This window comes from Coloeus monedula (genome assembly GCF_965178545.1).
Source record: "Coloeus monedula genome assembly, chromosome: 12".
In the NCBI taxonomy this organism is placed as follows: domain Eukaryota; kingdom Metazoa; phylum Chordata; class Aves; order Passeriformes; family Corvidae; genus Coloeus; species Coloeus monedula.
The window spans coordinates 2381835-2408801 of NC_138792.1; the positions used below are offsets into that span (position 1 = coordinate 2381835).

General features: G+C 47.2%; 1 protein-coding gene across 1 annotated transcript; it reads right to left on the reverse strand.

Annotated features, from left to right (window-relative positions):
* Nucleotides 1-15945: 15945 nt before the first annotated feature.
* NEXMIF (neurite extension and migration factor) lies at nucleotides 15946-24895 on the reverse strand (the record flags this gene model as incomplete). The annotated part of the gene is made up of 3 exons (XM_082289536.1): nucleotides 15946-16132; nucleotides 16864-21133; nucleotides 24820-24895. 3 exons carry the CDS (start codon nucleotides 24893-24895, stop codon nucleotides 15946-15948), a joined length of 4533 nt encoding a protein of 1510 aa, XP_082145662.1.
* Between the last annotated feature and the right edge of the window lie 2072 nt (nucleotides 24896-26967).

Genomic DNA, 26967 nt, shown 5'->3' on the forward strand with positions numbered 1-26967 from the left:
CTGTTCCAGCCGTTTGTCTCCTAAAAGGTTAATGGCAGATATTCCTGGACATTCTGTTATCTAGGACACCTAAGAAAGAATAACAAATAATAAGCCAATAAGTAATTTCAAGGAGATACTGTAATATTATGAAAAGTAGGCTTTGTCCTGTTAACCAGATATTTTCCTTAATGTCATAGTTTACAGTAGTAAAGAAACCTTCCATCAGTAAGACACCAAATCATGTCTTTCACTGTGCTTTGAGAAAAAGAAACGATGTGTCAATATGACAAACATTAATTGGACTGCAAACTAACTGATAGGTCTCAAAGTGTAATTGTAAGCAGAACACTGAACACGGCAGAGCTCCCTTCCTGTTGGATCTTGACCCCACACCACTTAATGTGTGATCGCTGACCTGCAGGAAAATGCCAAATCATTACTGGTGATCTGCAGCTGCACAGAAGTTGGGGCAGGTCGCCAATACCAAACCTAATCTGGATCAGTTAATGAGCTGAGTTTAAATAAACAACATGTTTTTCATGCCACCAGATGTAAAGTCGTTAGCCTAAGAATAGAGCAGCAGCTGGACTAAGAGGTAGGTGACAAAGTCATGGAAAGCAGTGACTCAGAAGAGGAATAATCAGCTGAAGATGAACTCCTAATGAGATGCTCTGCCAAGAGGAGCCAATGCTTCCAAGGAACCACAAACGGAGGCACCAAGGAAGACAAGAAAGGTTTTATTACCTCTGTGTGGGCTCCAGGAAGACTTCCCTGAGGGCTGGAAAACACACCTTGGTGAGAAAACACCCAAGGAACATAGTTTACTAAGAAATAAAAGGTGAAGGGACATTTAAAGTGCAGTCTCTGGGAAGGCACATGGCAGTTTTAACTCTAAAGGGTGGTGAGGCCCTGGCACAGCCTGAGAGCTTGTGGCTGCCCTGGAATTGTTCAGGGCCAGGTTGGATGGGGCTTGAAGCAGCCTGGGATACTGGATTGTGTCCCTGCCCATGGCAGGGGGATTGGAATGAAATGATCTTTACAGTCCCTTCCAACCCAAACCATTCTGTGATTCTGTGATTTATCTGGCAGAGTGGTGTTTGGTAGCTGGACATCAATACAGGTCACTGTGTATTTTTAGGACTGGGGAAAGCTGTCCACTGGAACAATCCACACGCAGTTTGCCGACTGTGGCAGAGTGCCTGTCACTGAAGAATCGCTGGAAATACTTATTGAGATAATTTTCTTTTCCAAAGGAAACACTCTAGTTTGAACAAGCATTAATTCAGTGGAATCCGGCGGCCTTCATTAGGCAGGAATTGGGAGCAGGTTATGAGAACAGCTCCTGCTAGATTCGTTCTGAATAAATACAGAAACCCTGTGGCTGCAGGCTGGGGTGAAGGGAGGGGTGAACCAGGCAGCACAACCTGCACATGCCTTGGCTGTGCTGCCTGTGTGCTCCCAGGGAGGTGAAAAGGCTATTTTTACCTAACCTACCCCCCCTTCCCAGGACCAACCCATATTCAACACTTTTTTTTTACATTATTAGCATTATCAGTGTGAATCCTGGCTGCCCTCAGCAGCACCAGCTGCAGGGCTATCAGCGTTTGCAAACAGCCACCAAAACCTGCCTCAGACAATTCATTTCTCTTTAACTCTGGCCGGTAAGAGCACCATCAGCCACAGGGAAACTTAAACACATTGCAGATCGAGAACACAATCAAGCAGCATTGGCTTTATTGCTGTCGCTTGGCATTTGGAAAGTGTCGGGTGCCCACTGGGTCTTGGTGTTTAGGGGAAGCAAGGACTCCAGGCAGGCTTTATTGCTTCATTCATTTGTGTGGAGAAACCAGAATGGAGTTAAAATCCTTAAGTGAAAAATTCGGGAAAGAAAAAGTGGGTAACGCAGAATGGAGCTGGACGAAGAGAGAGATTTCCAAGATTTTTTTCTTATTCAGTGTTGATGGTCACCCTCTTACATCCCAAACAGAGTTCTTGATGGTCCCTTATCAATCCTTATCTTGGGGCGTGATTTCTGACGTCTCCTGTGCGGTTTCAGAGTGTGTCAGTGACGGGGTACTGGTGCCTGGTTAATCCCAGGGATAGCAGGGGGGACCCGGAGTGCCTTCTGCCTGTTCTGTTTGGCAGCTGTTTCAACAGCAAATGCTAATTCCTCTCTCAATGTTTTGCTCTTTCTGGGAATTTAAAAATAACTTGCCTAATGAAGCAGTGCTGAGCAGCTCATATGTCCAGACAGATAGGAGTGAAATGCTTCTGTTCAGAAAGCAAAGTCGTCCGTGGTGGCAGTGCCTTTGAACAAGTCCCCCAAGGCCCTTTTTCAAATAATCCCAGGACTGGCTGAAATTAATGCTGGAAGAAATTCAGAGAAAGGGGGGAGAATCACGTCAAAGAGCCTGAGACTTGGGAAGACATTTCTGGGTGAGCTGTAATCAGGCCCATCATATGATATCCCTTTAGCAGTGCCATTTAATTACTCCTTTACAGACAGGGTTTAATGTATGTGTGCTGCAGCAGGGACATCCAGAACATGAAAGAAAAATGTAGCACTTACTGAAGGCTTTTCAAAGATCAGTGGAGTTCCTTGTCCCTTGTTAGAGCAACGAGAAGCTGAGCAGAGTGACAAAACTGCCTGTCCAAAGGCTGCCACCAGATAATTACAGACTATGGCAATCTTCAGTTTCTCCCTCAAAAACACCTTGTTTTGTTGCACATCTTTGATTTTCTATCTTCTGGACCTGGAGATCACCATCCTCATTTAAGTTTACCCTGCAATGAGCTCATCTGCCTCAACGGGACAGGACACATGAGAACCATGAAGGGTGGACATCCAACAGGAGCTGGAGGAATGGTTACAAAAGGAGCTGGGCATGATACACTGGGAGGCAAAATTGCTATGGAAAAGCAGGCATGGAAGCCAGGGAGATACGTGGCTTCTTCCTTTGGACCAAGACTGGAGTCAGAATGTCTCTCCTGCCCACTTGGAGCAGCCTTAGCCTCTTGCATGGATTTGCAACATTATTGTTTTCTTATTCTTTAGAATTAAATAATTTGTGGTGCCATAATACTTATCAGAGTATAAATGCTGCTCTTTCTAATAGTTCAGTAATAAAATCCTATTTTTTCACCAGCTAGATGAAATCATTACATTCTTCAAATCAATTCTTATTTTTCTTTAATTGCTTCTGATGCCCTTGGCACTGTTGAGTGACAGGGTCTGCTCTCCATCCTTGGAGGCTGCTAGGGGAACTCAGCAATGTCTTCATCTCCACAAGAGGAGATTATTGATCCTAAAAAACTGATGGTTTTATTTGGGGCAGAAAGGATGGGGAAAGCATCTTTCAGAAGAGTTTTCCAGCCAGAGACTAATGGTACAACCCTGCGTTAACCCTACAAAGACTGTAAGATCTGTATCATATACAGCATGTCCACATGTTTTTACTGAATTGTTCTTATAGTGCAATTCATCATTCCCTTGAGCCCTGCATCAAATATGCCATGCTGCAAAAGGATGCAATGAAGCCAAAACACAAGGATCATGGGTTACTTTGCTCTGTGCCAGGGAAATGAAGGACTTCCACCACTGGGATTCAACTGCTAAAACCCAGGACCTTCTGTCCCTCTGTACAGAATAACAAATTTCAGCATCATCCTTCATCCTGCAACCAAGAACATGGCCTGTGTGATATCCACAGCAGTCCAGGCAATGGCACATTTCCTTTTTTGTGCTGGAATCATGACCTAATTCAAAACCATAGCCCAAAAATTAAACTGGTGATTGCTCCCTGCTTGGGCACCCAGCCACTATTCTCCATAACCAGCACAAGTCTCCACCTCAGCATGTTCACCGTAGGACAGCAGACTTCACACACTTGGCAATAATTGAGAGATCTGCACCTTTCTGTTCTCAAACCCCAGCCCTAACTTCAAACAACCTCGGCCAAAGCTGTGCAGTGACTCTTGCTTGCACCAGGAGCTCCGTGGAGCTCTTGGATTCAGTAAGAAGAGTGACTCTTCAGCTCTTGGTTTCAATTATCTTGGTGTCATAACCCCAGCAGAGACTGGAAGCATTGCAGAGGGGTCCTGTGATGGAACACATCTTGGAAAACAGCCAGGGCCAAATCCAGCGGGGGCCTCAAGCCCAGGATCCACTGTGTAGCCATCGCCAGACTGTGTCCTCAAGGGACTTGGGGTGATGCTAGATCCTTCTGGGCACAGGGACAACTCTGGGCACTGCTGGACAGGTTTCCCTCACTGAACACCACACCAGGGGCTCATTTTAGCAAGAAAGATCCTAAACAATCTCCACAGCCAATGCCAGCATTTTGCAGTGTTATCCGATGGGAGATGAAGGAGGGATACATTCCTTAAAAATAATCCTCCTGGTGTTAAATAATGTGAGTAAGCAGGCTGCCTAATTCTGCCCCTCAATATTGAACTGTCCTGTTTATCCCTGGCTGCAGCTCTGCCCCTGTCCCTGGCCTGGCCTGTGCCCCCTTCTCTGCTACAGCAGGGGCTGGTGTGACATAGCCCTGTTTTAGCAGCTGCCTGCTGTAAAAATGTGCCCTTATCTCTCAGACTGCAGTTTATGCTCAGTCTCTTTATTTCCCTTCATGTAATCATCAGACATTTCTGCGTTTCATCGTGATAAATACCAGACTGTTGAATCTCTGGGGCTGCCAAGAAATGCATCTCAGCACAGCACAAATAGAGCTGCTATTTTTTTTTTTTCATTCCTTCCTTTAGTTTAACATTTATTCCTGCTATTGTTGTCCTTAGAAGGATAAAGAGGGCTGCATCTCACTAGCCAGTTGCTCCAAATACATTAGATTAAAGATTAAATAACATGATAACCGAAGGCTATGAAGACTATATTAATATATTATATTGAGATAGTCAAGCAAAGATGTGATAATGTGCTATTCATTATACAGGTGCGCCAGTGCTCACTACAGGATAAAATTAGATTGACTCATCTGCAGGTCATGTACCTTCTACGGCTCAGAACTGGCAGAGCTTTGCTTCTCTCTGCACTGAGGCAGGAGCACGTCAGTCACAGCCCTGCCCTGCACAGAGAGGTGTCTGTGCTCACACCGCACTGCACAGTGCAAGGCACGAAGGATCCTGGTCACCACAGCCTTGGCAGCACGGCTCAGGACATCTTTCCCATTCCCACTCTTTAAATGCCATAGGTTTCTCTTCCCCCTGCTCTCAGAGAGGAGAAGATGTGCGACGTGCAAAGAGATCCTGATGCTGAGCGCCTCTCTGAAGTGATACTGAGGGGCAAACCGAGCTCACACAGTCACTGCCAGGCTGAACAGGCAGCGCGGCTCCGTCTTCCCTGTTTTCCTTGATATCCACATCCCAGCTTCCAGCCACGCTTCTTGAGGCACGTCTGCCACACACCTGAGCTGTGAAATGCCTCGTGCTCCTGAGAGCGTTAAGTACTTTTCTCTCAGCGAGTGGATTTGCTGTCTGGAACTGCCTTTATCGCCATTCACCCCTATTGTTATTTCCATTAAAAACTTGGAAGCCTAATACTGCATAATCATGTAGTCTGAGATCTCTAAATGAAATCTGAGGGTAAAGAAAAAAGAGGTGCAGGTATAGACGAGAAGTAGAAGTGTCTCTGATGCTTCATGTGGAAAACAAAGAGATGCAAGATGTAAAATTCCACAGGAACTCACTTGTGTTTGTTAAAGGAATCAGTAAGTGCTTGCGCTGTCATTTTGGCTGCCTGGGTTATCTCCCTGGGTGACTCGTCTGCAGGAAATGCTCTCAGATGGTTGCCCTGTAGGTGTATCAGCTGGCTGGTCTCTCTGGATAACAATCACTTTCCCTTCTGCATTTTAAGATGGCTCAATACATAAATTTTAAAAGAAAAATCCAGTCAGGGGTTATGATACCTTGTGGTATCACACAAAAAGACAAAAACTGTTCAATTTTAGCACTGTCAAGAAAATGAACTCCATCCCACCCAAAACCAGCACACTGTTGCAGTCCTGGGATGGGGAAGTGACAGCAAATGCTGCCAGAGAAACAGAAACCCAGACACTTGTTTTGCATTTAACTTGTTGGAGCTTGATATTTTTGGAATCCTTTTTTTTTGTTGGTTTTTTTGGTTTGTTTTTTTTTTTTTTTTCTCAATTAGATGAAATTTGTCACAGAGTTCAAAAGTTATGGAAATGGTCCAAAAGACAGGCTGGTGATGCAATTGCAGAAACTCTCTTTTCTTAGCAAATCAACTTAAACCCCCCTAATGACTGGAGAAATGATGCCACAGCCCATTAGTTGGTGGCCATTTACATTCCAAGGTCGCTGTCACTGATGAGAGGGAGACGATGGCTGAATCCTTCCTTTCTCATAATTAAAGCTCATGAGCTGGAGACTCATTTTTAAGGTGCTCCTTTCTATTGATCTGTAATGCCACTTTAGAGATTCTAACTAATAATATTAGATTTTCATCAACTCGGATTTGGTCGTAGATGCTGCTTTCAGCTGAAAGAATCGAGTTAACTGCCTCTTGCCTTTTTCCTATTTGTATTTTAACTGCATTGTGTGAGAATAATGTAACACCTTCATTCAGACAGAATTAGTCACTGACTTTATGTCGAAATCTTCAGCTTGTAGTAATCTCACCCACATTCAGCCACGCAGGTAAGCACATACTGAAGTCTACAATTAAAATCCTTAATTAAATCCTTAAATTAAGAACATACTTAAATGCTTTGCTAAAGAGGGATATAATCTCCAACATGCTTAAGATAAAGTGTATGTTTAAGTGCTTTATTGAACCAGTGCTTTTGCTGCAACACCAAGTACGTTTGCCAAGCAAAAGCTACTCCTATAGGTGTAATTCCATAAAAACGGGGGGGGGGGGGGGAGCCTGTGGGCATTTATCAACATAAACCACATGGCTCCTGTCCTGACAGATCACACCTGGAATGCTGTGAGGTGTAAGAAACTTCTGGGATGGGGCGTTGCCAGTGCATCAGCTGTGCTGGGGCTGTGGCAACATCAACAGCAGCTGGACTGCGCTGCACAAAGGACAAGCCCAGCTCGGATGGCTGCTGGGGGCTGCATGGCTGAGATTTGGGGCAGGTTTGGGCTCTGTGTTGACTTGGGGGGAGTTAAATATATTTCTCAGTTTGAAATATATTTAAGAGAAGCACTTATGAATACCCCAGACAAAGAAATTCCCTTTTTTTTTTCCTACTGACTTCCTTGCATGAAGAGAGACAAATACATCCCCAATTTAAGCCATTACCCGACACCTTCTAGATGCCTCCAGCCTGCAAATGCTGCAGGTGTTCTGAGCTGTCCTATGGAATTGTCTGCAAAATTCTGTTGCTGATTTGGGGTATGCTGGAGGCCACTCACCAACCCCAGGGACACTGAGGAAAGGCTGGTGTCACCCAGGGCAAGTTTGTCCCCAGCCAAACTCTCCCCAGAGACAGCAGCTCCCGCTGGCAGGACAGAGAAGCTGGTGATATTAAATTACATCCCAATTAAAATCAAACTCTGCTTTCACTCACAAGGAGAAGCCACCGGGCCATGCGCAGAGATGGATGAAGATTCATCCAGAAGTTACGAGTATTTTGATTATATGTGCTTTTATATAATTTAAATACAGTAGATAAACAAAAACCCATTGAACAGGCCCTTTCTGGAGGATTACTCTGGTGGATGAAGGCTCTGCTTGTTTCATTAAATGTGTTTTGGCACCACTCATGCCGAAATGTGGACCGGCCAGCATGGGATTGTGTCAGCTCTTGAGAAAGCACAAGATTGAACAGAGCCCCTAAAACAAGTTTTTGAGCAACACAACCCTGATTTTGGAGAAAATGTGCAATAATATCTCAGAGAAACAGCAGCCTTCCAGGTTGCTCCAAGCCCCGTCCAACCTGGCCTTGGACACTTCCAGGGACTGGGGCAGCCTCAGCTTCTCTGGGCAAACCTGTGCCAGGGCCTCCCCACCCTCCATGTAAAAAAATTTCTTCTCTACATTTAGTGTGAATCCACCTTCTTTCACTTAAAACCATCACCCCATGTCCTGTGGCAACAGGACCCGCTAAAAAGTCTGTCTCCAAGACTTGCACTAAGGAGCTGGAACTATTTCCAGTCCGTGGGTCACGGGATTGATCCCACATAGGACAGACCTGATGGTTTTGGTGGCCGTGGGCTTGGCCCAGCATCTCTGCATGTTTTATTTACTGAAGAGCAAACCCTTCTAGTGCCAGACTGAGCTCAGCCCTTCTCGAAGCTGAGCTGCTGATGGGCTTCCCTCGACCATGGCCCTGGTCCAGCCCTGCCCTGCTCCCTGCTCTGGGCTCCTGGCACCAGGATCCACATGACCAGCAGAAGCACTGAAATCCTGTGCCCCATTTTACTCATCTGAAACCTCTCTGTGAACACAGGCAGCTTGGGGAGCTACCAGCTCTGCTTTTAGGGATCATTTCCCAGCCCCTTGCCAAGGGATGCAGTTGCTGAACAAAGTGTTCATGTCCTGCTTTCTGAATGACCCAGCCTGAATTAATGCCTCCCTCCTTCATTGTTCCTATCAAGCGCTAATAAAAGGAATTGTCATTTTTAAAACAAGTAAGTTTTATTCCTTTTCCACAAGACATTGAAGACAGTGGCATTTCACTGCATGCACCTGCTCCTTCCCAGGAAAAGGGCAGTCTGGCAGCGTGCTGGGACACTGCTGGCACAGGGACCCTGCCCAGGGACAGGGGGCTGTGAAGAGGCTCCGCTCCCTCCCGGCAAGCCCGGCCCCACCTCTGCACCCGCGGAAGGCAAAGTGTGAACTCTGTGTTGACTTGGTGAAGTTTCCATTTCTCAATTAAAAGCAGCCCCACTTTGCAGCAGCAGTGATCCAAGCCTTTTCCCCCACTTTTCCCCATCCACAGCCGCACCTCCGTCCCTGATGAGCTTCACACTAATGAGCATCAGCCCAATTAAGCCACGGGCTGGGCCTGGAGTTGCATTGGGAGGAAGCAGCTGGACAGATCCTCATCTATAGCAGCGATTTGGTTAAAGAAACGATTCCTAATATTCAATAAATGGCAGTTTTAATTTCTTCTTCATACATGATCTTAAAATGAGATTTTAAATTTTTTTATTTATTCCATAAACAATATAACAAAACTCAGCAAGTTAACAATATGACGTTTTCACCATACAGAGTCAGTCACAAATATTTAAAACCTTTGCAACAAGAACAACAAAACCCAAAATATTACAAGAATAATTTACAAGAGGATCTATAAAACAGCAAAGCGCTCACAAATTTTCCAGTTTCCTTTACACAATATCACTACACTCTTTCACAACATTTCTTTTTATTACAAAATTCCCAACAAAAGTTTAATTTTTTTCTTTGTATTTTGGTTTTTAAAACCAGAAACTTTTAAGTATACATCCTTTTATTAACACCCGAAGGTGCAAAAAAAGGGAAACCTCACACATACAAACACTTCACAGCACTTTTCTAAGAAAAATATACACTTACAAAATATTTTACAAATTGGCACACTTAAAAATATACAAGATTTTGTAGGCGTCTTAGAGTGATCCTTAAGAATTATACTTCAATTGACTCTACAGAATATTTATAAAGCTTATTCTAAAAGAAAAAAGGCAAATCATTTCCAAACATGTTAAAATTGCAGTGTAAAATGTGGAACAGAAATGGATATGTTACATTCATAAAAAGGGCCATTTAATAGTTCTTAAATGCTCAAGGGGGGGATAAAAGTTTTCTTTAGCACCATAAAACAGGAGCAACTTCCTAACGAGGTGCCTCTAGTTCTATGGAAGGGAACTCAAGGAGCAGTACATTCACATCTCTGGAGGCAGCAGTCGAAGCGCCCGGCCGGCGCCGGGGGCAGCGGAACAGAGCAGCTCCTTGGATTTCTACCCTGCTTCCCACCGGGAGTAAGAGACAAAAGGAGTTTCACTGGTACCTTGGTTTTGTGTGTGTGTGGTTTAGTCTAGGTTTAAGTCTTCCCTTTGTGCTTTAGAAATGGACGTCTGTCTGTCTGTCTGTCTGTCTGTCTGTCTAGCTAGCGAAGGGTAGTGAAAAGACCAATTTTATTTCTCGTTTCCTTTTGCACCAAGTGTTTAAAGGCTCAGTAAACGTGTCTGGCAACCCAAGCATCCTGCGAGATGGAGGGAATCCTCCTGCTTCAGATCCCAATTCCCTTAGATGGCTGTTACTCCACTGTCATTAGTGTCACTTGTTTACCTGAGAAACAGATTTGAAAAGCCTTGCTTCTACCACAGACATTGTACTTGGTTTATTTTATATATATTTTTTCTTTTTTTTTTTTCTTTTTTTTTTTTGCATTATTTCACACGCTGAAGAGATAAAGAGGCACATTCTCCAATAGATGTCAGCGGTTTGAACCATGCAACCTCCACCGGACCCCCTGGGAGCTGCACAGGCAAAGTCCAACACACCAAGTCGAGAAAGTAAAGACCGAGGGCCTGATCCTGCACCAACCCAAGTCCACGCACCTGATCCTCTTCCCACTTACACTGACTTCAAGGGAGTTTTTCTTGGGACTTGACATCACTGGCTGGGAAGCACTTGGGGCACGGGAGCCTCTGGGAGTGAGCTCCCACCTAAGTGCTTTGCTATATTGGTAGCTTAGGGAAAGAACATGGTCCAGCAGGTAAAGGATGACAATGCTTAAAACATCTTTATTTTGGTTCGTGGCTTGTTCGGGCCAAAATGCCAAAAAAATTAACAGCAATCCTGATTTTTTAAAAGAGCAAACGGTGCAGCAATGGTTTCTCCAAGCAACCACCAGCCAGCCTTGGCTTCTCCTCTCCGAGCAGACCCAGCCTCAGCAGGACAGCACAGCGTGGCAAGGACAGCCCTGTGGCTGCCCCTGCCCTCCTCCTCCTCCTCCTCCTCCTCCCAAAACGCCTGGCTACCTCTGGTCCACCAAGTCATTATTCTCAAGACATTTTTCAAAAACATCCACCCTCCTATGCTTAAAACAAAGAAAAGCAAGATGTAAACCTGGTAAATTTATTTTGTAATAAAAATGCAGTAGATTTTTATTGGATCCCCATCACTGATATTTTTGTATTTACAAAACCTCTAAATGCAAGTGTCTCCAGCAAACTATGGCCGTGGGGTGGGCTGGCTCCTGCTGGGTTGTGGCAGGATTCCTTTCTGCAGGACATCTCTCCTATCCCTGTGCCACGGGAGACCCCTGCTCCTGTGGGAGAGTAGCGAGTGCCACCTTGCCCTGTGTAATTCTCCTCTCAGAGGGATTTTACGGCCTTTGGAAGTGGCCAGTCCCTGCTTTCTAACGCCAATGCCAATTCTAAGTCACCCAGACCGTGGTGACCCCACGGCTCAGCAGCACTGCTGGCACCATCCTCCCATCCCACACTGGAGTAGGAGTGAAACGAGATGAAGCAGAAAAGACATTTTAAGGGATGCTGCAGAATAAACAACTTTTGTGTGGCTTGGCTTCATCGCTCCCAAGAGCCAGGAGCCCAACGAGAAGATGCGAGAGGAGGATGGGAGTTGCACTGGGACTGGGCAAGAGGATAGGCTGAGGTGGGAGCCAGCACAAGCAGGTGCAGGGAGCCCCAGCGGGGTGGGTGGCGGGCAGGGATGGGTGGGACCCACATCCCAGTCCTCCCACGGCTGTGAGCAGTGCCACAGAAAACAAAAATGCAAATGGAGAACAAGAGCTTGTATGGTGAGGGATGAGGCAAAGGTGAGAAGTGAAAACCTTGAGGTAGTGATAGGCAGGTGGAGATGAATCCTAGGAAAGTAAAGTGCCAGCTCTTCAAGGAGTTAGTCAATAGGATCCCTGGGAAACTGCCCTCAGGGACGAGGGAGCAGAACAGAGCTGGCAGATCTTTCAGGATGCTTTTCATAGAGAGCAAGAGCTCTCAATCCCCAGGAGTAAGAAGTCAGGCAAGGAAGGCAAGAGATTGGCATGGCTGAGTCAGGACCTGCTGGTCAGGCTGAAGGGCAAGAGGAGATGCACAGGCAGCGGGAGTGGGGACAGGTATCCTGGGAAGAGTACTGGGATACTGTCAGGTTGTGTAGGGATGGGGTGAGGAAGGCCAAAATGCAGATGGAACTGAACTTGGCAGGAGACATAAAGAGTAACAAGAAGGGCTTCTCCAGGTGTGTCAGCATGAAAAGGAAGGGTCAAAGCAGGTGTGACACAATTGGCAGACTGGTAAGAACAGATGAGAAGGTTGAGGCAGCCTCTCTTTCCATCTCCCTTGAGTGGATGAATCACAGGACTCAACTAGGGACTGGAGGAGCAAAGTCCCTCCCACTGTAAGAAAAATCAAGTTTGTGACCACCTGAGGAACCTGAACATGCATAAATCTATGGAACCTGATGAGATGCGTCCCAGAGCCCAGAGGGAATTGGCTGATGTAGTTGCCAAGTCACTCTCCACGGTATCTGAAAAGTCCTGGCAGTCAGCTGAAGTCCTGAATGACTGGGAAAATTAAAACCCTGGCAGCTTCCCCTCTGTGCCTGGGAATACCATGGAACAGACCCTCCTAGAAACTCTGCTGGGGTTCATGTGGGACAGGGGGGTGACTCAGGGCAGCCAGCACAGTTTCACCAAGGGCAAGTCCTGCCTGGCCAACCCCATAGCCTTCTAGGATGGAGTGACTACATCCGTGGACAAGGGAAGGGCTACAGGTGTCATTTGTCTGGACTTCTGCAAAGCCCTTGACACAGTCCCCCACCACACCCTTCTTTCTAAACTGGAGAGAGATGGATTTGAAGGATGGACTGTTCAGCAGATGAGGAACTGGTTGGACAGTCACATCCAGAGGGTAGCAGTCAACAGCTCACTGTCCAGATGGACATCAGTGGCGAGTGCTGTCCCTCAGGGGTCCGTACTGGGACCAGCACTATGGAATACCTTCTCCAATGATGCAGACACTGGGATCAAGTCCCCTCAGCAGGTTTGCAGATGACAGTGGTGAGGTTGACACACCTGAGGGACAGAGTGACATCCACAGGGACATGGACGTGCTTGAGAAGTGAGCCCAGGGGAACCTCATAAGGTTCAACAAGGCCAAATGCGAGGTGCTGCACCTGGGATGGGGCAATCCCTGGGATCCACAGGCCGGGGAATGAAGGGATTGAGAACAGCCCTGCCGAGAAGGACTTGAGAAAGAAATTTTTTATGAGGGTGGTGAAACACTGTCACAGGTTGCCCACCCAGAGAGGTGGGCATCCCATGGTTTCCCATCCCTGGAAACATTCAGTCAGGTCAGACGGGGCTCTGACCAACTTGGTCTAGTAGAAGATGCCCCTGCTCATTGCAGGGGAGTTGGACCAGATGGCCTTCAAAGGTCCCTTCCAACCCAACTACTCTATGAAGATCAGAAAGGAGGAGGGTTGGCTCAAGGCAATTTTTGACTTTTGGGGTCAAGCAGCAGAGCAATGACCTTTTCAGACACAGGGAAGGGCCAGCGGCACACCATGAGGGACCCAGGCTCTTTAACATCTCCCCAGTCAGAGATTTTTGGAGGACATGGGATGACCGCCAAAGCTGTCAGCAACTGGAATGGTAGGACTAAAGGAGAGCAACAAGGCAGCTGGAATTTGTGATGAACACTGTTCTGAAACACCCAGCTGGGTATTCATGGATAAAACAGTTGGTATGTTTTATGCCTGATCTTCATGCCCTATTGCACATTCCTCAAATGCAACAAGTATTGCTATCCCATCCAGTACAAGGGGTTTTATTATGAGTCCCATATTCATAACATTAAGCATAAGGAGCACATAAGCAGGCCAGGTGAAATGTGCTTTCAAATGATGGTTCTGGGTCAGAAAGAAGGTCTGTGCCACATCCCAGCCCTGGGCCTGACCTGTCTCTGTAAGAGCAGCAGCCAGAACATCCAAAAGAAGGGAGCTGCCAGCCCCTCTCCTGCAGCACGTGGGGGGAGCTTGTAGTATCTGATGAGCCTATGAATAGAAAAGAGAGCTGCTGGGGAAGTGGGGAGAGCGTGGTGGCTGCAGGGATGCCCAGGGATGGAGCCCTACCACAGCTCTTGCCTCCAGAGTAAATCCTGAGCATCTTCTGGATCTCCCTCCTGGAGCCAGAGCTGGGGTGGGACGCTGCATCCCGCGGGGCACTGGGGACCACTCTCATCCAGAGCAACTCACTCTGGGCAACGCCAGCATTTATTCCATGAAAAAATGAACTTACAGGATGTTTTTTATAATTACTATTTTTTTTTTTCAGAGTTCGTCCTTTTATCTGTCAAATAGAACACAATGCAACTACCGAGCTGTTCTCTCTGGGATCGCAGAGCCGAGCTAAGCTGCACCTCAAGATCTGTAAGAGCTGAAAACATTACTCTAAACTAACACTCTGCATCTCCACTTTGATTTTAAGTGATCGCTCTGCTTTTCTGCTAAATTAACTTAAACCAAATCTGCTGCTTTGCCTGGCGCGTGGGTGGAAAAAAAACGACTTGGGAGGAAACCCGAGCCCAGTCCTGCCCTCTGTGTGACACCACATCTACAACTGTGGCCGTATCAGCAACGTGATCTGTCCACTGCTAGAAAGGCTCCTCTTCCTCACCGCCTGCTATTGTGTAATGTGTCCAAGCCTCCATCCCTCTGCTCCCAATCACTCCCAGGGCTCTTGCATATCAAGGTTTTTCATGAGAAATCAGCAGCAAAACGCACAGGCTCTCAGTTGCACAAGGAAAATAGATCTTTGTTGGGTTTGTTATTCTCGTGGAGGGCGAGGGTGTGGTGAGGAGGGTTACAAATAAGGCCTTTTGAGAATACATTTAGCATTCAATACTTAACGCTGTCTTAATAAAGTCCAGTCATGATCCGGCCCTGATCGGTGAGATCACAAATAGCTCCGTTGGTTGTATTTGTTTCATGAACTGAATAAAAGAAAAGGTTCAGAGTTGTATTTAAAATGAATGATTCTGCTTTTGAAAGTTCAAACTATATTGGCATCGCAAGGTTAGACATGGAGGAAACACCAAAGCTATGATGGGAGAGCGCTTCTGACAGGCTCTGCATTGAAAATGTTTTAAGAAACTACTCAAAGGAAAAGTAAATAGCACTCAATGTATGAAATGTATTAGTTCTGGTTTTATACCTATTTCAGAATTTATCCCAGGTTCTTATAAAATATATAAAACTGAGATACAAAGAATTAGCAATGTAACTTTGCATTTCAAATGATCTTCAGCTACAGGTTTTGCTTTAAGAAAACAGACACTTGAAAAGCAGCTGTTCTGTAGTCTCTAGATGCAGACACTTGAGTTCCTGGCAAACTTACCGTCAGTGGTTTTCTGAACTCCTCCACCATTGCAACTCTCTCCTATAATGAAACTCAACATTTCACCATTAAATTTTTCTGCTCGTGGTTTCAAAGAGAGGACGTTACCATTTCCCAGCATCGGTTTCAAAGTTCCTTTTTTTTTCTTTTTTTTTTCCCCCCTTTTTTTTTTTCCTTTTTCTCTTTTTTTTTTTTTTTTTTTCCCTTTATGAGCTTTAAACCACAGGGTGAATCCATGAAATGAGGTAAGTAAATTTGGCACACTTTTAGTCATGTCCATAAAACTTTTGGTAAGTTGTATCAGTGAACAATATCGTTTTCATCATGAGTTACAGGTGCTTTCGAAGGGGGGTGGTTAGTACTTAACAACTGGAATGTTTCTAGTAAAACCAAAAGGCATAGCTGCAGAAAACACTCACAACCCAATGTTGATAGAGAAGTAAAAATATATACAATACAGTCACTTGTTCATAGTTTGGCACAATTTTTTGTTGTTGTGGGTAATAGTGCATAAACTACTGTACAACAGTATGACTTTTAAAACAGTCTTTCATAGAGAATACCAGATTAGGTTTGCTTTCAAATAATAAAATTCCCACAATTTCAAACTCTTCATTTCAGCACTTACATTTCAACAGACCACAAGGCAGATTTCGAAAAGGAACCGATGGGGAAAAAAAAAGAAAAAACAACCGAAAAAAAAATGGTAAGAAAAGAACCAAACATCAACCGTCTTTCTAGAAAAGGGAGTCTCTTCTTCAAATACAGGAAAACCCAAAAATGCTGTTTCTGCTTTAAGAAGAATGGAGTCTGATTCCCTGCAGGAAAAAATCAAACATTTGATGCCATCTTAGTTAGCTCGTCTGGAGTCACCACGACGGAGCGAACGTGCTAAAGGCGGGCGGGTAGAGAAGATGCAGCTTTAGATGATGCAGGTTAGGAGACACAACAGCAGAGGGGGCCAGAAAGCACTCAAAAATTGCCACGTGAAGCTCAATTAGGAACGAGTTCTCATTTGCAAAGTAAATAAGTTTCGAGATCTTGGCTTTTGGATGCAGAACCTCTTTTTTTTTTTTTTGTGGTTTATTTTTTACAAAATGTTCCAAAAAAAAAAAAAAAGTCTTTCCTCGTCAAAATCATTAAAAAGAGCGTGTAATCATGGTTTGTTTTTTTTTAGTTTTTGTTTTTGTTTTTCCCCCAATAAATAAGTAATTAAAAACTGAAGAAGCCAAACAGCAGAAAAGAGTAGCCTTGTTAGTTTTTTTAACCCCAGCCAAGCCAGAAAATTGGTCATTCTTTTAGGTAGCTTGCAAGTCATAAGTATTTTCATGCATTTAAAAATAATAATTAAAAAAACCAAACAAACAAAAAAAGAAACCAACCCCAAAACCAAAACCAACCAAAACTGTAAAAGGGGAATGTCTTTTTTTTTTTTTTTTTTTTTTTTTCATGCAAACTTTTGCTTTCAGGAAGGAAAAACTGAGGAACAGCGGGCCTAGCAGGTGGGAGGGAGGTTAGGGGCATTCCAGCCAGTTTGGTGCAGCATTACCTCAGTTTCTCAAAAGCAGCTGTCACGGGTGGGTCCTTGTGGGGCTGTTCACGGTCCGTCCGCTTGATTTTACAGTTCTCATCCCTCAGCGATTTCGAACTGGATTTATGACGGTAGAGTTTTTTATGGGTAGGTCCATTATTGCCTAAAGTGCTCAGGTTACTATAGTTTTTATCAAAAAAGGGAGCATGAATGTCCGTGGTGAACCCGGTGGAGCAGTTGGGGTGACCGGGGTCGCAGGTCACGGCTTTGTTGTTTTTGCTTGAGCCCTTGTTGTTTGACTTGTGGTTCTTCGCCGCCCCCGGTGAGCCACCGTTCGCCTTCTTCTTCGACTCTTGGGACGTCCCTGCCAAAATTTTAAGAGTTTTCAGTTTCAGGCTGTTGGACTCCGGTGACCGGAATATGTCTGGAACGCTGTTGTGGCCGACGGGCCCCCACAAGGGCTCGATGGAGGCCATCATAAACCTCTGGACATCGGCCATTCCCGACGCGATGTTGGACAGGATGTTGGAAGGCTCCTCGAACTCCCTCTGGTCATCGTCCAGGAGGCTGGTGGCATTGCCCAGGCTGGCTTCCGACCAGCCCGTGCCCCCCTCTTTTCCCAGCGCCCACTCTCCGGAGAGCCCGTTGTGCTTGCCCAGCTTCACCCCGGCCGGGCCGCAGTGCTGAGTGCCCTCAGTCACGCCCTTGGTGGCCGTGGCCACGGTGCCCAGCTGAGTGACCGCCCTGCCACCAACAGCCGGAGCCTTCTCGCTGTTCACTCCCGCTGCGTTTTTCCCTTTCCTGGTGGATTTGGGTGCCTGCCTGGAGTTTTTCCCTTGCGGCTTATCGGTTCCTTTGTTGGTTTTGGGCGATTTTTTCCGGGTGGCTTTCTGGGAAGAGCTTTGGTTTGTACCCACATTCTTGCTGGATGAACTTTTCCTCTTCGATTTTGACACTTTGCTATTGGTGCTAATTTGACCAGATGGCTCATTAAATGTTGACAAGCATGGACTCTTTTCGAGAAGGCTGACAGAATCTTCATCGTTGAACATATGGAACTGGAACTGGTGATTATTTAAAGCAAACCCATTATCTGCCTGATCCTCGGTCTGCAGGACCCCACAGTTCCACTTGACCTTCTCGGAGCTGTTGAGGGTGGCCTGGGGACTCTCCTGAAAGCCCTTCAGGGTGCCCAGAGGCTTGGCATCAGAGCCAGCTATCTGCGGGGACAGGTTGGGAGTGTCTGGAGGGGACATCTCCGAAAGCGACGACTGGCGGAACCTATCAGGCGTGAAGTTGGAAATGTCTAAAAGGTCCGTGGACTCCTTCAAAGGGGTGATTTCATCTATGCTCTGCTGGATCACTAGCTTGGGACTGCAGTGGGCCAAGAAATCATCATTAATATCATCCTCGCCGTCCTTTTCACAAGACTTTAAACTTAAAGAACTGTAATTGCTAGAACTAACTGACAATGAACCCACTGAATCAAAACTAATGAGCCTGCCATCATCCGTACTGAGTGTACCTCGTTGGAAATGAAAGCGCCCCTCTCCATTATTGAAATGACATGACTGATAAGAATCATCAGACTGCACTTGTTGGCTATCCGGCATGTAATTTTTTTGGTATAGCAATTTGCCGCTATTCAGATTGACTTGAGTGTATCCAGAGGCGGGGAGGCCGTCCGTGCCCGGGGCAAACTCGCTCGGCATTCCGGCCGCCTCCGGCATGTCCCCGGGGAAGTCCTGGCGCTCGCTGCCCTTGCTGGCCGGCCACATGCTGCCGAAGCCGCCCTGCTCCATCTCCAAGTGGCCGGGCGACTGCTGCAGCTCCGACTCGGAGGGCGGGGAGAGCACGCAGCTCTGCGCCGGCTGCAGGGACGGGAAGGGCTTCTCCGGCGGGACGATGCTGGGGAGCGGGTGCTGCTGCTGCTCGGAGGGGTGCTGGGCAAAGTACGGGATACCGGTGTTGCTTGACAGATCCGAAGCATCTAACAACGTCTGCAGATACCCTCCGGGGATCAGGGGTACATTGGTGGTGATATTAGCAGATGGCAGAGGCTTGTCTGAAGAGGAGGTGGATGGTAGGAAAGGAGAATTTTTAGCAACCTTATCCTCGTGGCACTCTGGGAGATGGGAGCTGTCTGAAGCACAGGGACTGTTTTCGTCCTTCAGACGCGCTGCAGAGTCCTGGTTTTCCAGTGCTGGGGAGTCCTCTGCCGTACTGGTGGCAGCTTTGATCTTCTTGCACTTCAACCTGGCTTCACTTTTGAATTTGATTCTGCGGAGCACTTTCCGCTCCGTCCCCTTGTGCTCCCGCTCCTGCGGTTTGCATTTCACGGCGATGCCCGCGATGTCGTGGACGTGTAATCCGTTGGCACAGCTGGGGGTGGCGATGGCTAACGCCGGCAGCCCTTTCAGGCCCACGTCCTCCTTACTGCTGCAAGGCTGCTTGTGATCAGAAGAGCAAGAGCCCAGCTTGTTCACTGATTGCTCGATGGCTTTAATTCTTTGAATCCGGTGCCTGTTTGCTAGCTTGCATTTTCGCTTCCGTGGGTGAGGGAGGAACGAAGCATCTGAGCCGTTAAGATAGAAATTCTGCTTGTGGTAGAGAGACGATCTGAGCAAATCCAGCCGGCTCTGCTGCCTCTCCTGCCAGAAGCCCTTCAGTGGGGCCAGCTTCTTGTATTTGCTGAGCAGCTCCTCGTTCAGAGTAACAGTTGTCTCGTTGGCATCCACTTTGCTGAGCTTCACCAGCATATGCTTCTCCCCTTTAAACCTGTTAATGATGATGTACTTGATGATCACGGGGGGCTCCTTGCGAGAGACTTTTCGCCGTTTCTTGGGGCACCATTCGTCGTCGTCCTCCTCCTTGGGCCCGTCCGGGAGCCACTCCTTCTTGTCCAGGATCTTCTCGTTCTCGATGGAGTCCACATCGTACAGGTAGTCGTCGCTGTATCGCACTTTCCTCTTCGCCCGCAACCCGTAGTTCTGCTGGATGAAGGAGCCGGAGTGGTCCCGGGCCAGGTACCGGCTGCAGTCCTTGATATCCCGCAGCACGTCGTAGGAGGACTCCGTGCAAGTGCTGTCGTCGCTGAACTCCCCGGAGTCCTCCGTGGAATTCACTGAGTCCAAGAAGTGGCTCCTCTTGGAGCCCACGTACTGCACCATCTCTGTGCTGTTGCAAGATTTATTTAAGGCAGCTTTCTCCTCCTCCTCACCGTCCTCTTCCTCGCCATCCTCCTCCTCCTCCCCCCAGATGATGCCTTCCTCAGATTTGAATTGAGAAGGGTCGGTGGCACCGCTGGGCCCCCTTTTCAGGGTGCTCCTGCTGTCCCTTTTGGTGCAGTTGCTGAACACACTGGGGAAGAAGTTGAACTGGGCGTCCTCTTGTAGGGTGGTGGTCTTCTCCCGCACATTGTCCTGGAAAGATTCGTATCTAATCTTTAGGGAGCAGACATCACTTCCCAAGGTGGAATCGTCATCATCGAACATGTAATTATCCACGTCTTCCTCAGAAAACAGATTTACAGAAAGCTCATTTTTGGAGCAGAGGTCAAGCAGCTCAATTTTACTTTCACTAATGAAAGATTCAAAATAGCCCCATTCCTGGTTGGGATTTGTTAGTAAAGGTTCCTCACCATTGCACTTGTCTAATAGTAATCCCTCGTAATAATTTTTCTGAGTGGGGTCCTCTGAATCACTGTCAGATTTTTCTGCATCTCTTTTGTCCGCTGCCCTCGATTTATGCATAGGGAAGCTTAAAAGCTGGTCTGAAAGCAGTTGATCCCCATATCTCATGGTTTCTCCTGTGCTCATGCAGTGAATCCCTATATCAGAGACCGAACAGGTATCATAATCCCTATTTATATCCCCCACTTTCAAGCTTATTCCCGGCTCCGCATCAATGCCGTCCTTGGATTCAATAAAGCAGCCCAGACAGGTCCGGCTCGGCTGCATCAGGCAGTCTCCCGTCAGCGCCGACATCCCCCCGGGCTCCATCATGGTGAAAGGAGCCTTCTCGCAGTCGCCTGGCAGCGACCAGGAGCTCATGCCCTTGGTCACGCAGGACGTGAGGGAGATGGCGTGGGCGGAGGAGTCGTCCGAGGCGTGCTCGGGGACATCCGTGAGGCGCAGCGGCGACGGGGGGCTCAGCAGGCAGGGCTTCTTGGCCGTGGCGGCGCGGTGGCACGCGGGGCTCTCCTTGGGAGCCGCGCTCAGCGCCGGGAACGGCACCGCGGCCTCGGCGGCGCTGCAGGGCCTCTCATCGCCGTCCAGGGCGTGCGACTCTGCAGGGAACAGGGAAAGGGAGCGAGGAAAGGAACAAAAAGAGACAGGGGTTACCACCCTTGTAGGTCTCCTCAGGCTCGCCACCCCGCTCCCCTTCTCCCAGGGCTTGGTGGTGACTTTTCCCAACTGCTCCTTTGGGAAGCCCTTCCCAGCAATCCTTCCCTCCTGGATCGCATTAACGTGGTGATGTGTGTGGAAGGCAGAGGTAAACATGCTGCTCCCTGCAGCCAGCTGGAAGAGGTACGAGAGTACGTTTAAAACACACAACCCATCCGCTCTTCCCTCCTCATATCCATACGGTTACCTGGAAACTGCCTCTCAAACCTCACAATGTTATTAAAAAAACAAAACAAGCCTAATAAAAATGTTCTCATTAACATTGAAAAAATTAACGGAAAAATAAGATTCTTAAAGAAACAAAGCACCCCCCCCTGCGGGGTCTGAGCTTGCACACACCTGAGCTGCTTTACTGCTCCGGAGTCAGGAAGTGATGGCTGATTTTAAAAACCCAGCGGTCTTTTTGTCACTGTCCACGCCAAGGGAAGGCAGAAGATAACACAGAGTTTAAAGCAATTATTGTTAGAATTATTGTGGGGTTTGCCATTCTTCCCTAATCGCTAAAAATGCCTTTTTAGTCATGTAAGGATTTTTTAACCTAAGGATTTTTTTAGTTTTACCTCGTTGCGCTTCTTTTATGGCAGAATAAAGTTATGAATGTACTTTTATCTGACTCCTGGCTCAACAGACGATATGACCCTTGAAATTTAAATACGATGTCTTTTCATCCATGAACACGCTCTGATATCTCTGTATTAAAAAAAAATATATTCCAATGAGTGCATTCATCCCAGCCAGAGAGCTCTGCCAACTCGGAGCCCGGTGCTTTTGTCATGGCTCAGGTCTTTCTTTTTTGGTGGCTCCACTGAAGGCAGAGGGGCGAGAGCCAAAGCTTTCCAAGAAGGGACAAGTGCTCTAAACCACAACTGGAACACCAGGCTGTGGCATTAAATGGGGCATGCAAAGGGATTTATTTGGCTGCTGCGACCCTCCACGAGTGCTCTTATTCCGAACTGATAGAGGAAAGTGAGTGGCCTGCATCCTTGGCAGCCTGGGAAGGGGAGGTTTGTGCTGGCACAGGTACCACTGGCACGCTGGAAAACCCCCCAGGGCTGCCACCAGGCAGGTGAGCAGGATGGAAAGGAACAGGATGCTGTGGAAGGAGTGGGATGCCTGCCTGTGCCAAGCAGGAGGTCAAAACCCCCCTAATTTCATCCCAAACACTCCCATCAGCTTTGTGCTACAGGGGCCTCAGGGATGGAGCCATCAGTGAAGTCTGAACAAAGCACAAACTGCAGTTGGAGCCTCGCAGCGCTCCCAGGATTTCAAACCTTTTCCCAAAGACTCCCTCACTCCTACCTGAAGTGCAGAGCAATGCCTGTCAGCATCTTCAACATGCATGACTTGGAAAAGACCAGACTGGCTTGCTTGAAAAGGGTTAAAAAAAGGAAATAAATAAAAAAGCTGATTTTTGAGTCCCTCCCACCAGTCTTCAGATCAGAAATGCAGAGGTGGTATCTTTTTCCTTAAGCACCAAAACAAATTAACCAGTGCAGTTCCACTTCAGAAGTAAAATAAAATAAAAATCAGCTTGGAGCTGACAGGAAGCATGGAAAATTTGAGGATAAAAGAAGAATGTCTGTGAATGCTGTAAGACTCAAAGAAGGGGGAGGCAGAAAGCTGAAATTCAATCTCAAAAGCTGCATTCAATAGGCAAAGCTGCTATTATATAAAACAAACTGTCTCTGGGCGTTTCTTTAGGTTTGTACTTGTGTGAGTGAACTTAACTCTTGTGAAATACAAATGCCAAAACCTGATTTTCTGGGGCTCTGTATCAGCCTAAAATCAGGCCTGTGTTCAACTGATGCTCCAAGGGAATACAGTTCACACAGAAAATGCTGGAGAAGCAAAACCGCTTTTCCCAGTTTCACTCAGCATCCACCCAACAGCACATGGGCAAGGGGAGGTGGCAGCTCCAGAGCTTTGTGCTGCCTCCTGGCCTTGGATTCAGCAGCAATTCCCACACACCAGTGTTCAAACTGAAAGTTTAAACTGACAGAGGGGAGGCTGAGATGGGATATGGGGAAGGAATTCTTGGCTCTGAGGGTGGGCAGGCCCTGGCACAGGGTGCCCAGAGAAGCTGTGGCTGCCCCTGGATCCCTGGAAGTGTCCAAGGTTGGATGGAGCTTGGAGCAACCTGGGATAATGGAAGGTGTCCCTGCCCATGGCAGAGGAGGGAACTGGAGGGCTTTAGGGTCTTTTCTACCATAAACCACTCTATAATGTTTTATCCAATTAAAGCACTTTTTAAGCCCTGTTTAATTGAATTCCATGGAAGTGGTAAGAGGTTCTAAAGATCCCCCTCCTTACTGATCAGGATGACAGCACTGATGCTGCTGTCCACTGGAGCAGACAAGGGGACCATGGCTACAAAATCCCCTTGCAGCTCCAGCAGCTGCAGCTTCACCCTGGAGTCAGGAAGGAGATGTGCTGACAGGACAGATACCTCCCAAATTACATCCCAGGAGCGAGTGTGAGCGTGTGCCTCACCTGCCACCAGCACGAGCTGCGGGGTCCTCATGGGCACCCACGTGGCTGGAGTTGCTCCAAGGTTTTGGTAAAGAACAAGAACATTTGTCTCTACCACCCTGTTTAGATCTGAATGCGTCAGAGGACCAAGTCCTTGATATCTAACAGGATCAAATTTATATATAAATAAAATATATCTATCTGTCTGAAGATTTATGGGCCAATACAAACTGTAAAAAGCCATGAAATGAAACATAAAACACATTGAAGAATGAAAGCATCAGGCTCTGCCTCCCTCTGCATTTACTGTGGCCAGAGACTACAGTCCAAATGACCTCCGAAAAGGCTCAGAGGCTTATTTATTTCCATCAGGGTTCCAGACAGCTGAGCACTGTTACTCCTAATTAGTTATTCTGAAAGCAAGTATGGAATCAATGAAACAGATACAGGCAAAGTTGGGCATTTTGGGATGCTACTGGAAGGGGCTGATCCTTCCCCACCCACATTGGTGGCAGCTGGAATGACCTGGTGGCCCCCAGGAGCACGACCTGTCTGCACAGAAAAGGGATTACAGGACAGGGAATCCCATGTGCTGGGTGATGGGACACAGGCAAGAACAAGCTCACAAATCCAACCTTCCCTTCCCACCAATCCTGATTTCTCTCTCCTACCCAATTTCTCATTTTCTCCCAGTTTGTAGGGACTAAGTATCCTTCAGCCAAATTTTGCTAACATTGGCTAATGGGATCATAATGCTGAGAGAGGGAAAGATTCCCATCAGACAGAGGGGGCTACAAAGTCCTGGATGACTTTTTTTTCCCCAAGAAACCAATCTAAAATCTCTAATTCGAACTGCACGTGCACATAAACATTCCCAGCCATGCCCAAGCACAGGCAAAAGAAGTCCTTGTTAAGGCCTTAAAAGGTGTAGATTTATGGCTGGAGTGATTCCTGTGCAGAAAACACCCATTTACTCCCCTGCTCCACACTGCAGAGATACCCAAAAACTGCTAGTATTAAATGCACAAAAGGAATTAGGAAAATAAGTTGGCTTCCAAGTTGTCACTGCTCCCTCATGTACCATAATTAAGTTCCTTACCATTTTCTTTCACCCCATTAATCAGGATAGTTTCTTGGTCTTCTGAGGCACAATCCTGCTCTTGTTGGTCATCCATCAATTTAACCTCTTTCTGCTCACTCCATGCCCCACTGCATCTGGCCAACCTGCACATTTCCAGAAACACAACCACAGTCAGTGCAATCCCCAGGATCAGCTCAAGGAACCGTGAATAAAAAATAACAACAATAAAACACCCCCGCACCGCCTCACACGCTGCCTGCACCCTCCCTAAGAGGACAAATCCAATTTATTTAGGCTTTCAGCTTGTCACTTTTCCACTCCAAAAGCCAAGTCCCATGTATTTTCAGCAAGGTGAAAATGTTGCGTATCAGCATTTCCTTCCCCAAAGTCCTGCTCTGGCAGGTGGAGAGGTGCTCAGCACCTCTGCAGGACCCTCCACATCTCCCAAAATTGCCATGCAAAGGCAGGTTACTCATGTCCAGCCAGGAAAGCCCACCCATCTCCAGATGGATCAGTGGAGAGATGAAGGAGAGGATTCATCCCAGTTCATCAACAGCAACTCTATTATGGAGCTGGAAAAAAGCAGGGATACTGGAGTGACAGCTGCTCACCCTCACTATCAGCTACTGCCCTTCCAAGCAGTGGCAGGTACGAAAAACTTCCCAAAAAAGCAGGTTTTTGTGGAAAAGTATCTCTAGTCCCACTGTTCACCACAAGAGCTCCATCCTGGGAAGCCTCATTCCCCAGAGCCCTACGACTGCCCACTCTGTCCCCACTGGGTGAAGCTTCACCTCCAGTGAACCATGAGTGGTCCAGGCTGACTGGGCTTGGTGAGGCCTCACCAGAGCAACGAACCTGAGACCAGGATCCAGCCCAGATCTTCTCCCTCCCTCCACTGAGGTCCCCTCACCCTTCAAAGCCACCAGGGGCCTACGGAGAGGGAGTAGGAGCAACGGAGTGATGTGGCTGAAACCTGGGCATGGCTGGCACTGGAGAACCCTCATCAGTGCTCCTGATTGACAGAATTTCACTTCTTTGACTGCAAATTCAAGTCAAAATCTATTTTATGCCCTTCTGGCAACTCGAACTCAATTTTTTCTCTCTCACAGAACAGGTACTAGATTGCAGCATTGGTTTAGGTGTTTTTCTGGGTTTGGGGGCTTTTTGTTTGGCTTTTTATTTTTCACATCAACATTTGTCAAGTGTCTGTTGTTCCCACAGTACTCATTGCCCTGGGGTTCAGCAGCCAAACTTCATTCATATTCAGATTTGCAGTGGAGTCCTCTTAATTAACGTGAAATCTTTACAACCGCCTTAGTAAGTGAAACCTTCACCCAACTTAAAGATGTTGTGACACCGAGAGGAAGATAAGAATAACAAGCATCAGTAACTCCATTCCTTTGCATATTTAGAGGAATATTTAACTAACCCCACGAGTTTTTCTGTGATGCAAATCCCCATCTCAAAGCTCTCCAACGCCAGCTGGTTTGCTGTGGTAAGACCCCTCTCCTGCCAGCACCCTCCCCACACCCTGAGCTCCCTCCGTGGCCTTTCATCACTGACATGTTGGAGCAGGAGAGACTCCAAAAGCCAGAGCAGAGATCAGAGTTATTTTTCCATGAAGGAGATTAATGTCTGAGTGTAGAAGCTGCTCTGTGTCTGCCAGTGACAGGCTGCAGCTTTGTGCCTCCTTGATAATATCTCCTGCCTGTTACATGTGCCTTAATTAATAGAAATATTAATAAATTAAGTTTTTAGAATATCCATTAATGAAAATATTAATAAAATATCTGCAGCCTCGGGAGAACCAGAGGGGTCTCAGGAGACCAGAGAGGCACCACTGGCTCCACACACTGGGCTGCTGGGGAGGGGCTGAGGTGTCACAGAATGGTTTGGGTAGGAAGGACCTTAAAGCTCATCTCATTCCACTCCTTGCCACAGGCAGGGACACCTCCCACTGTCCCAGGCTGCTCCAAGCCCCAATGTCCAGCCTGGCCTTGGGCACTGCCAGGGATCCAGGGGCAGCCCCAGCTGCTCTGGGCACCCTGTGCCAGGGCCTGCCCACCCTCCCAGGGAACAATTCCTTCCCAATATCGCATCCATCCCTGCCCTCTGGCACTGGGAAGCCAGTGCCCCTTGTCCTGCCACTCCAGACCTCTTTCCAAA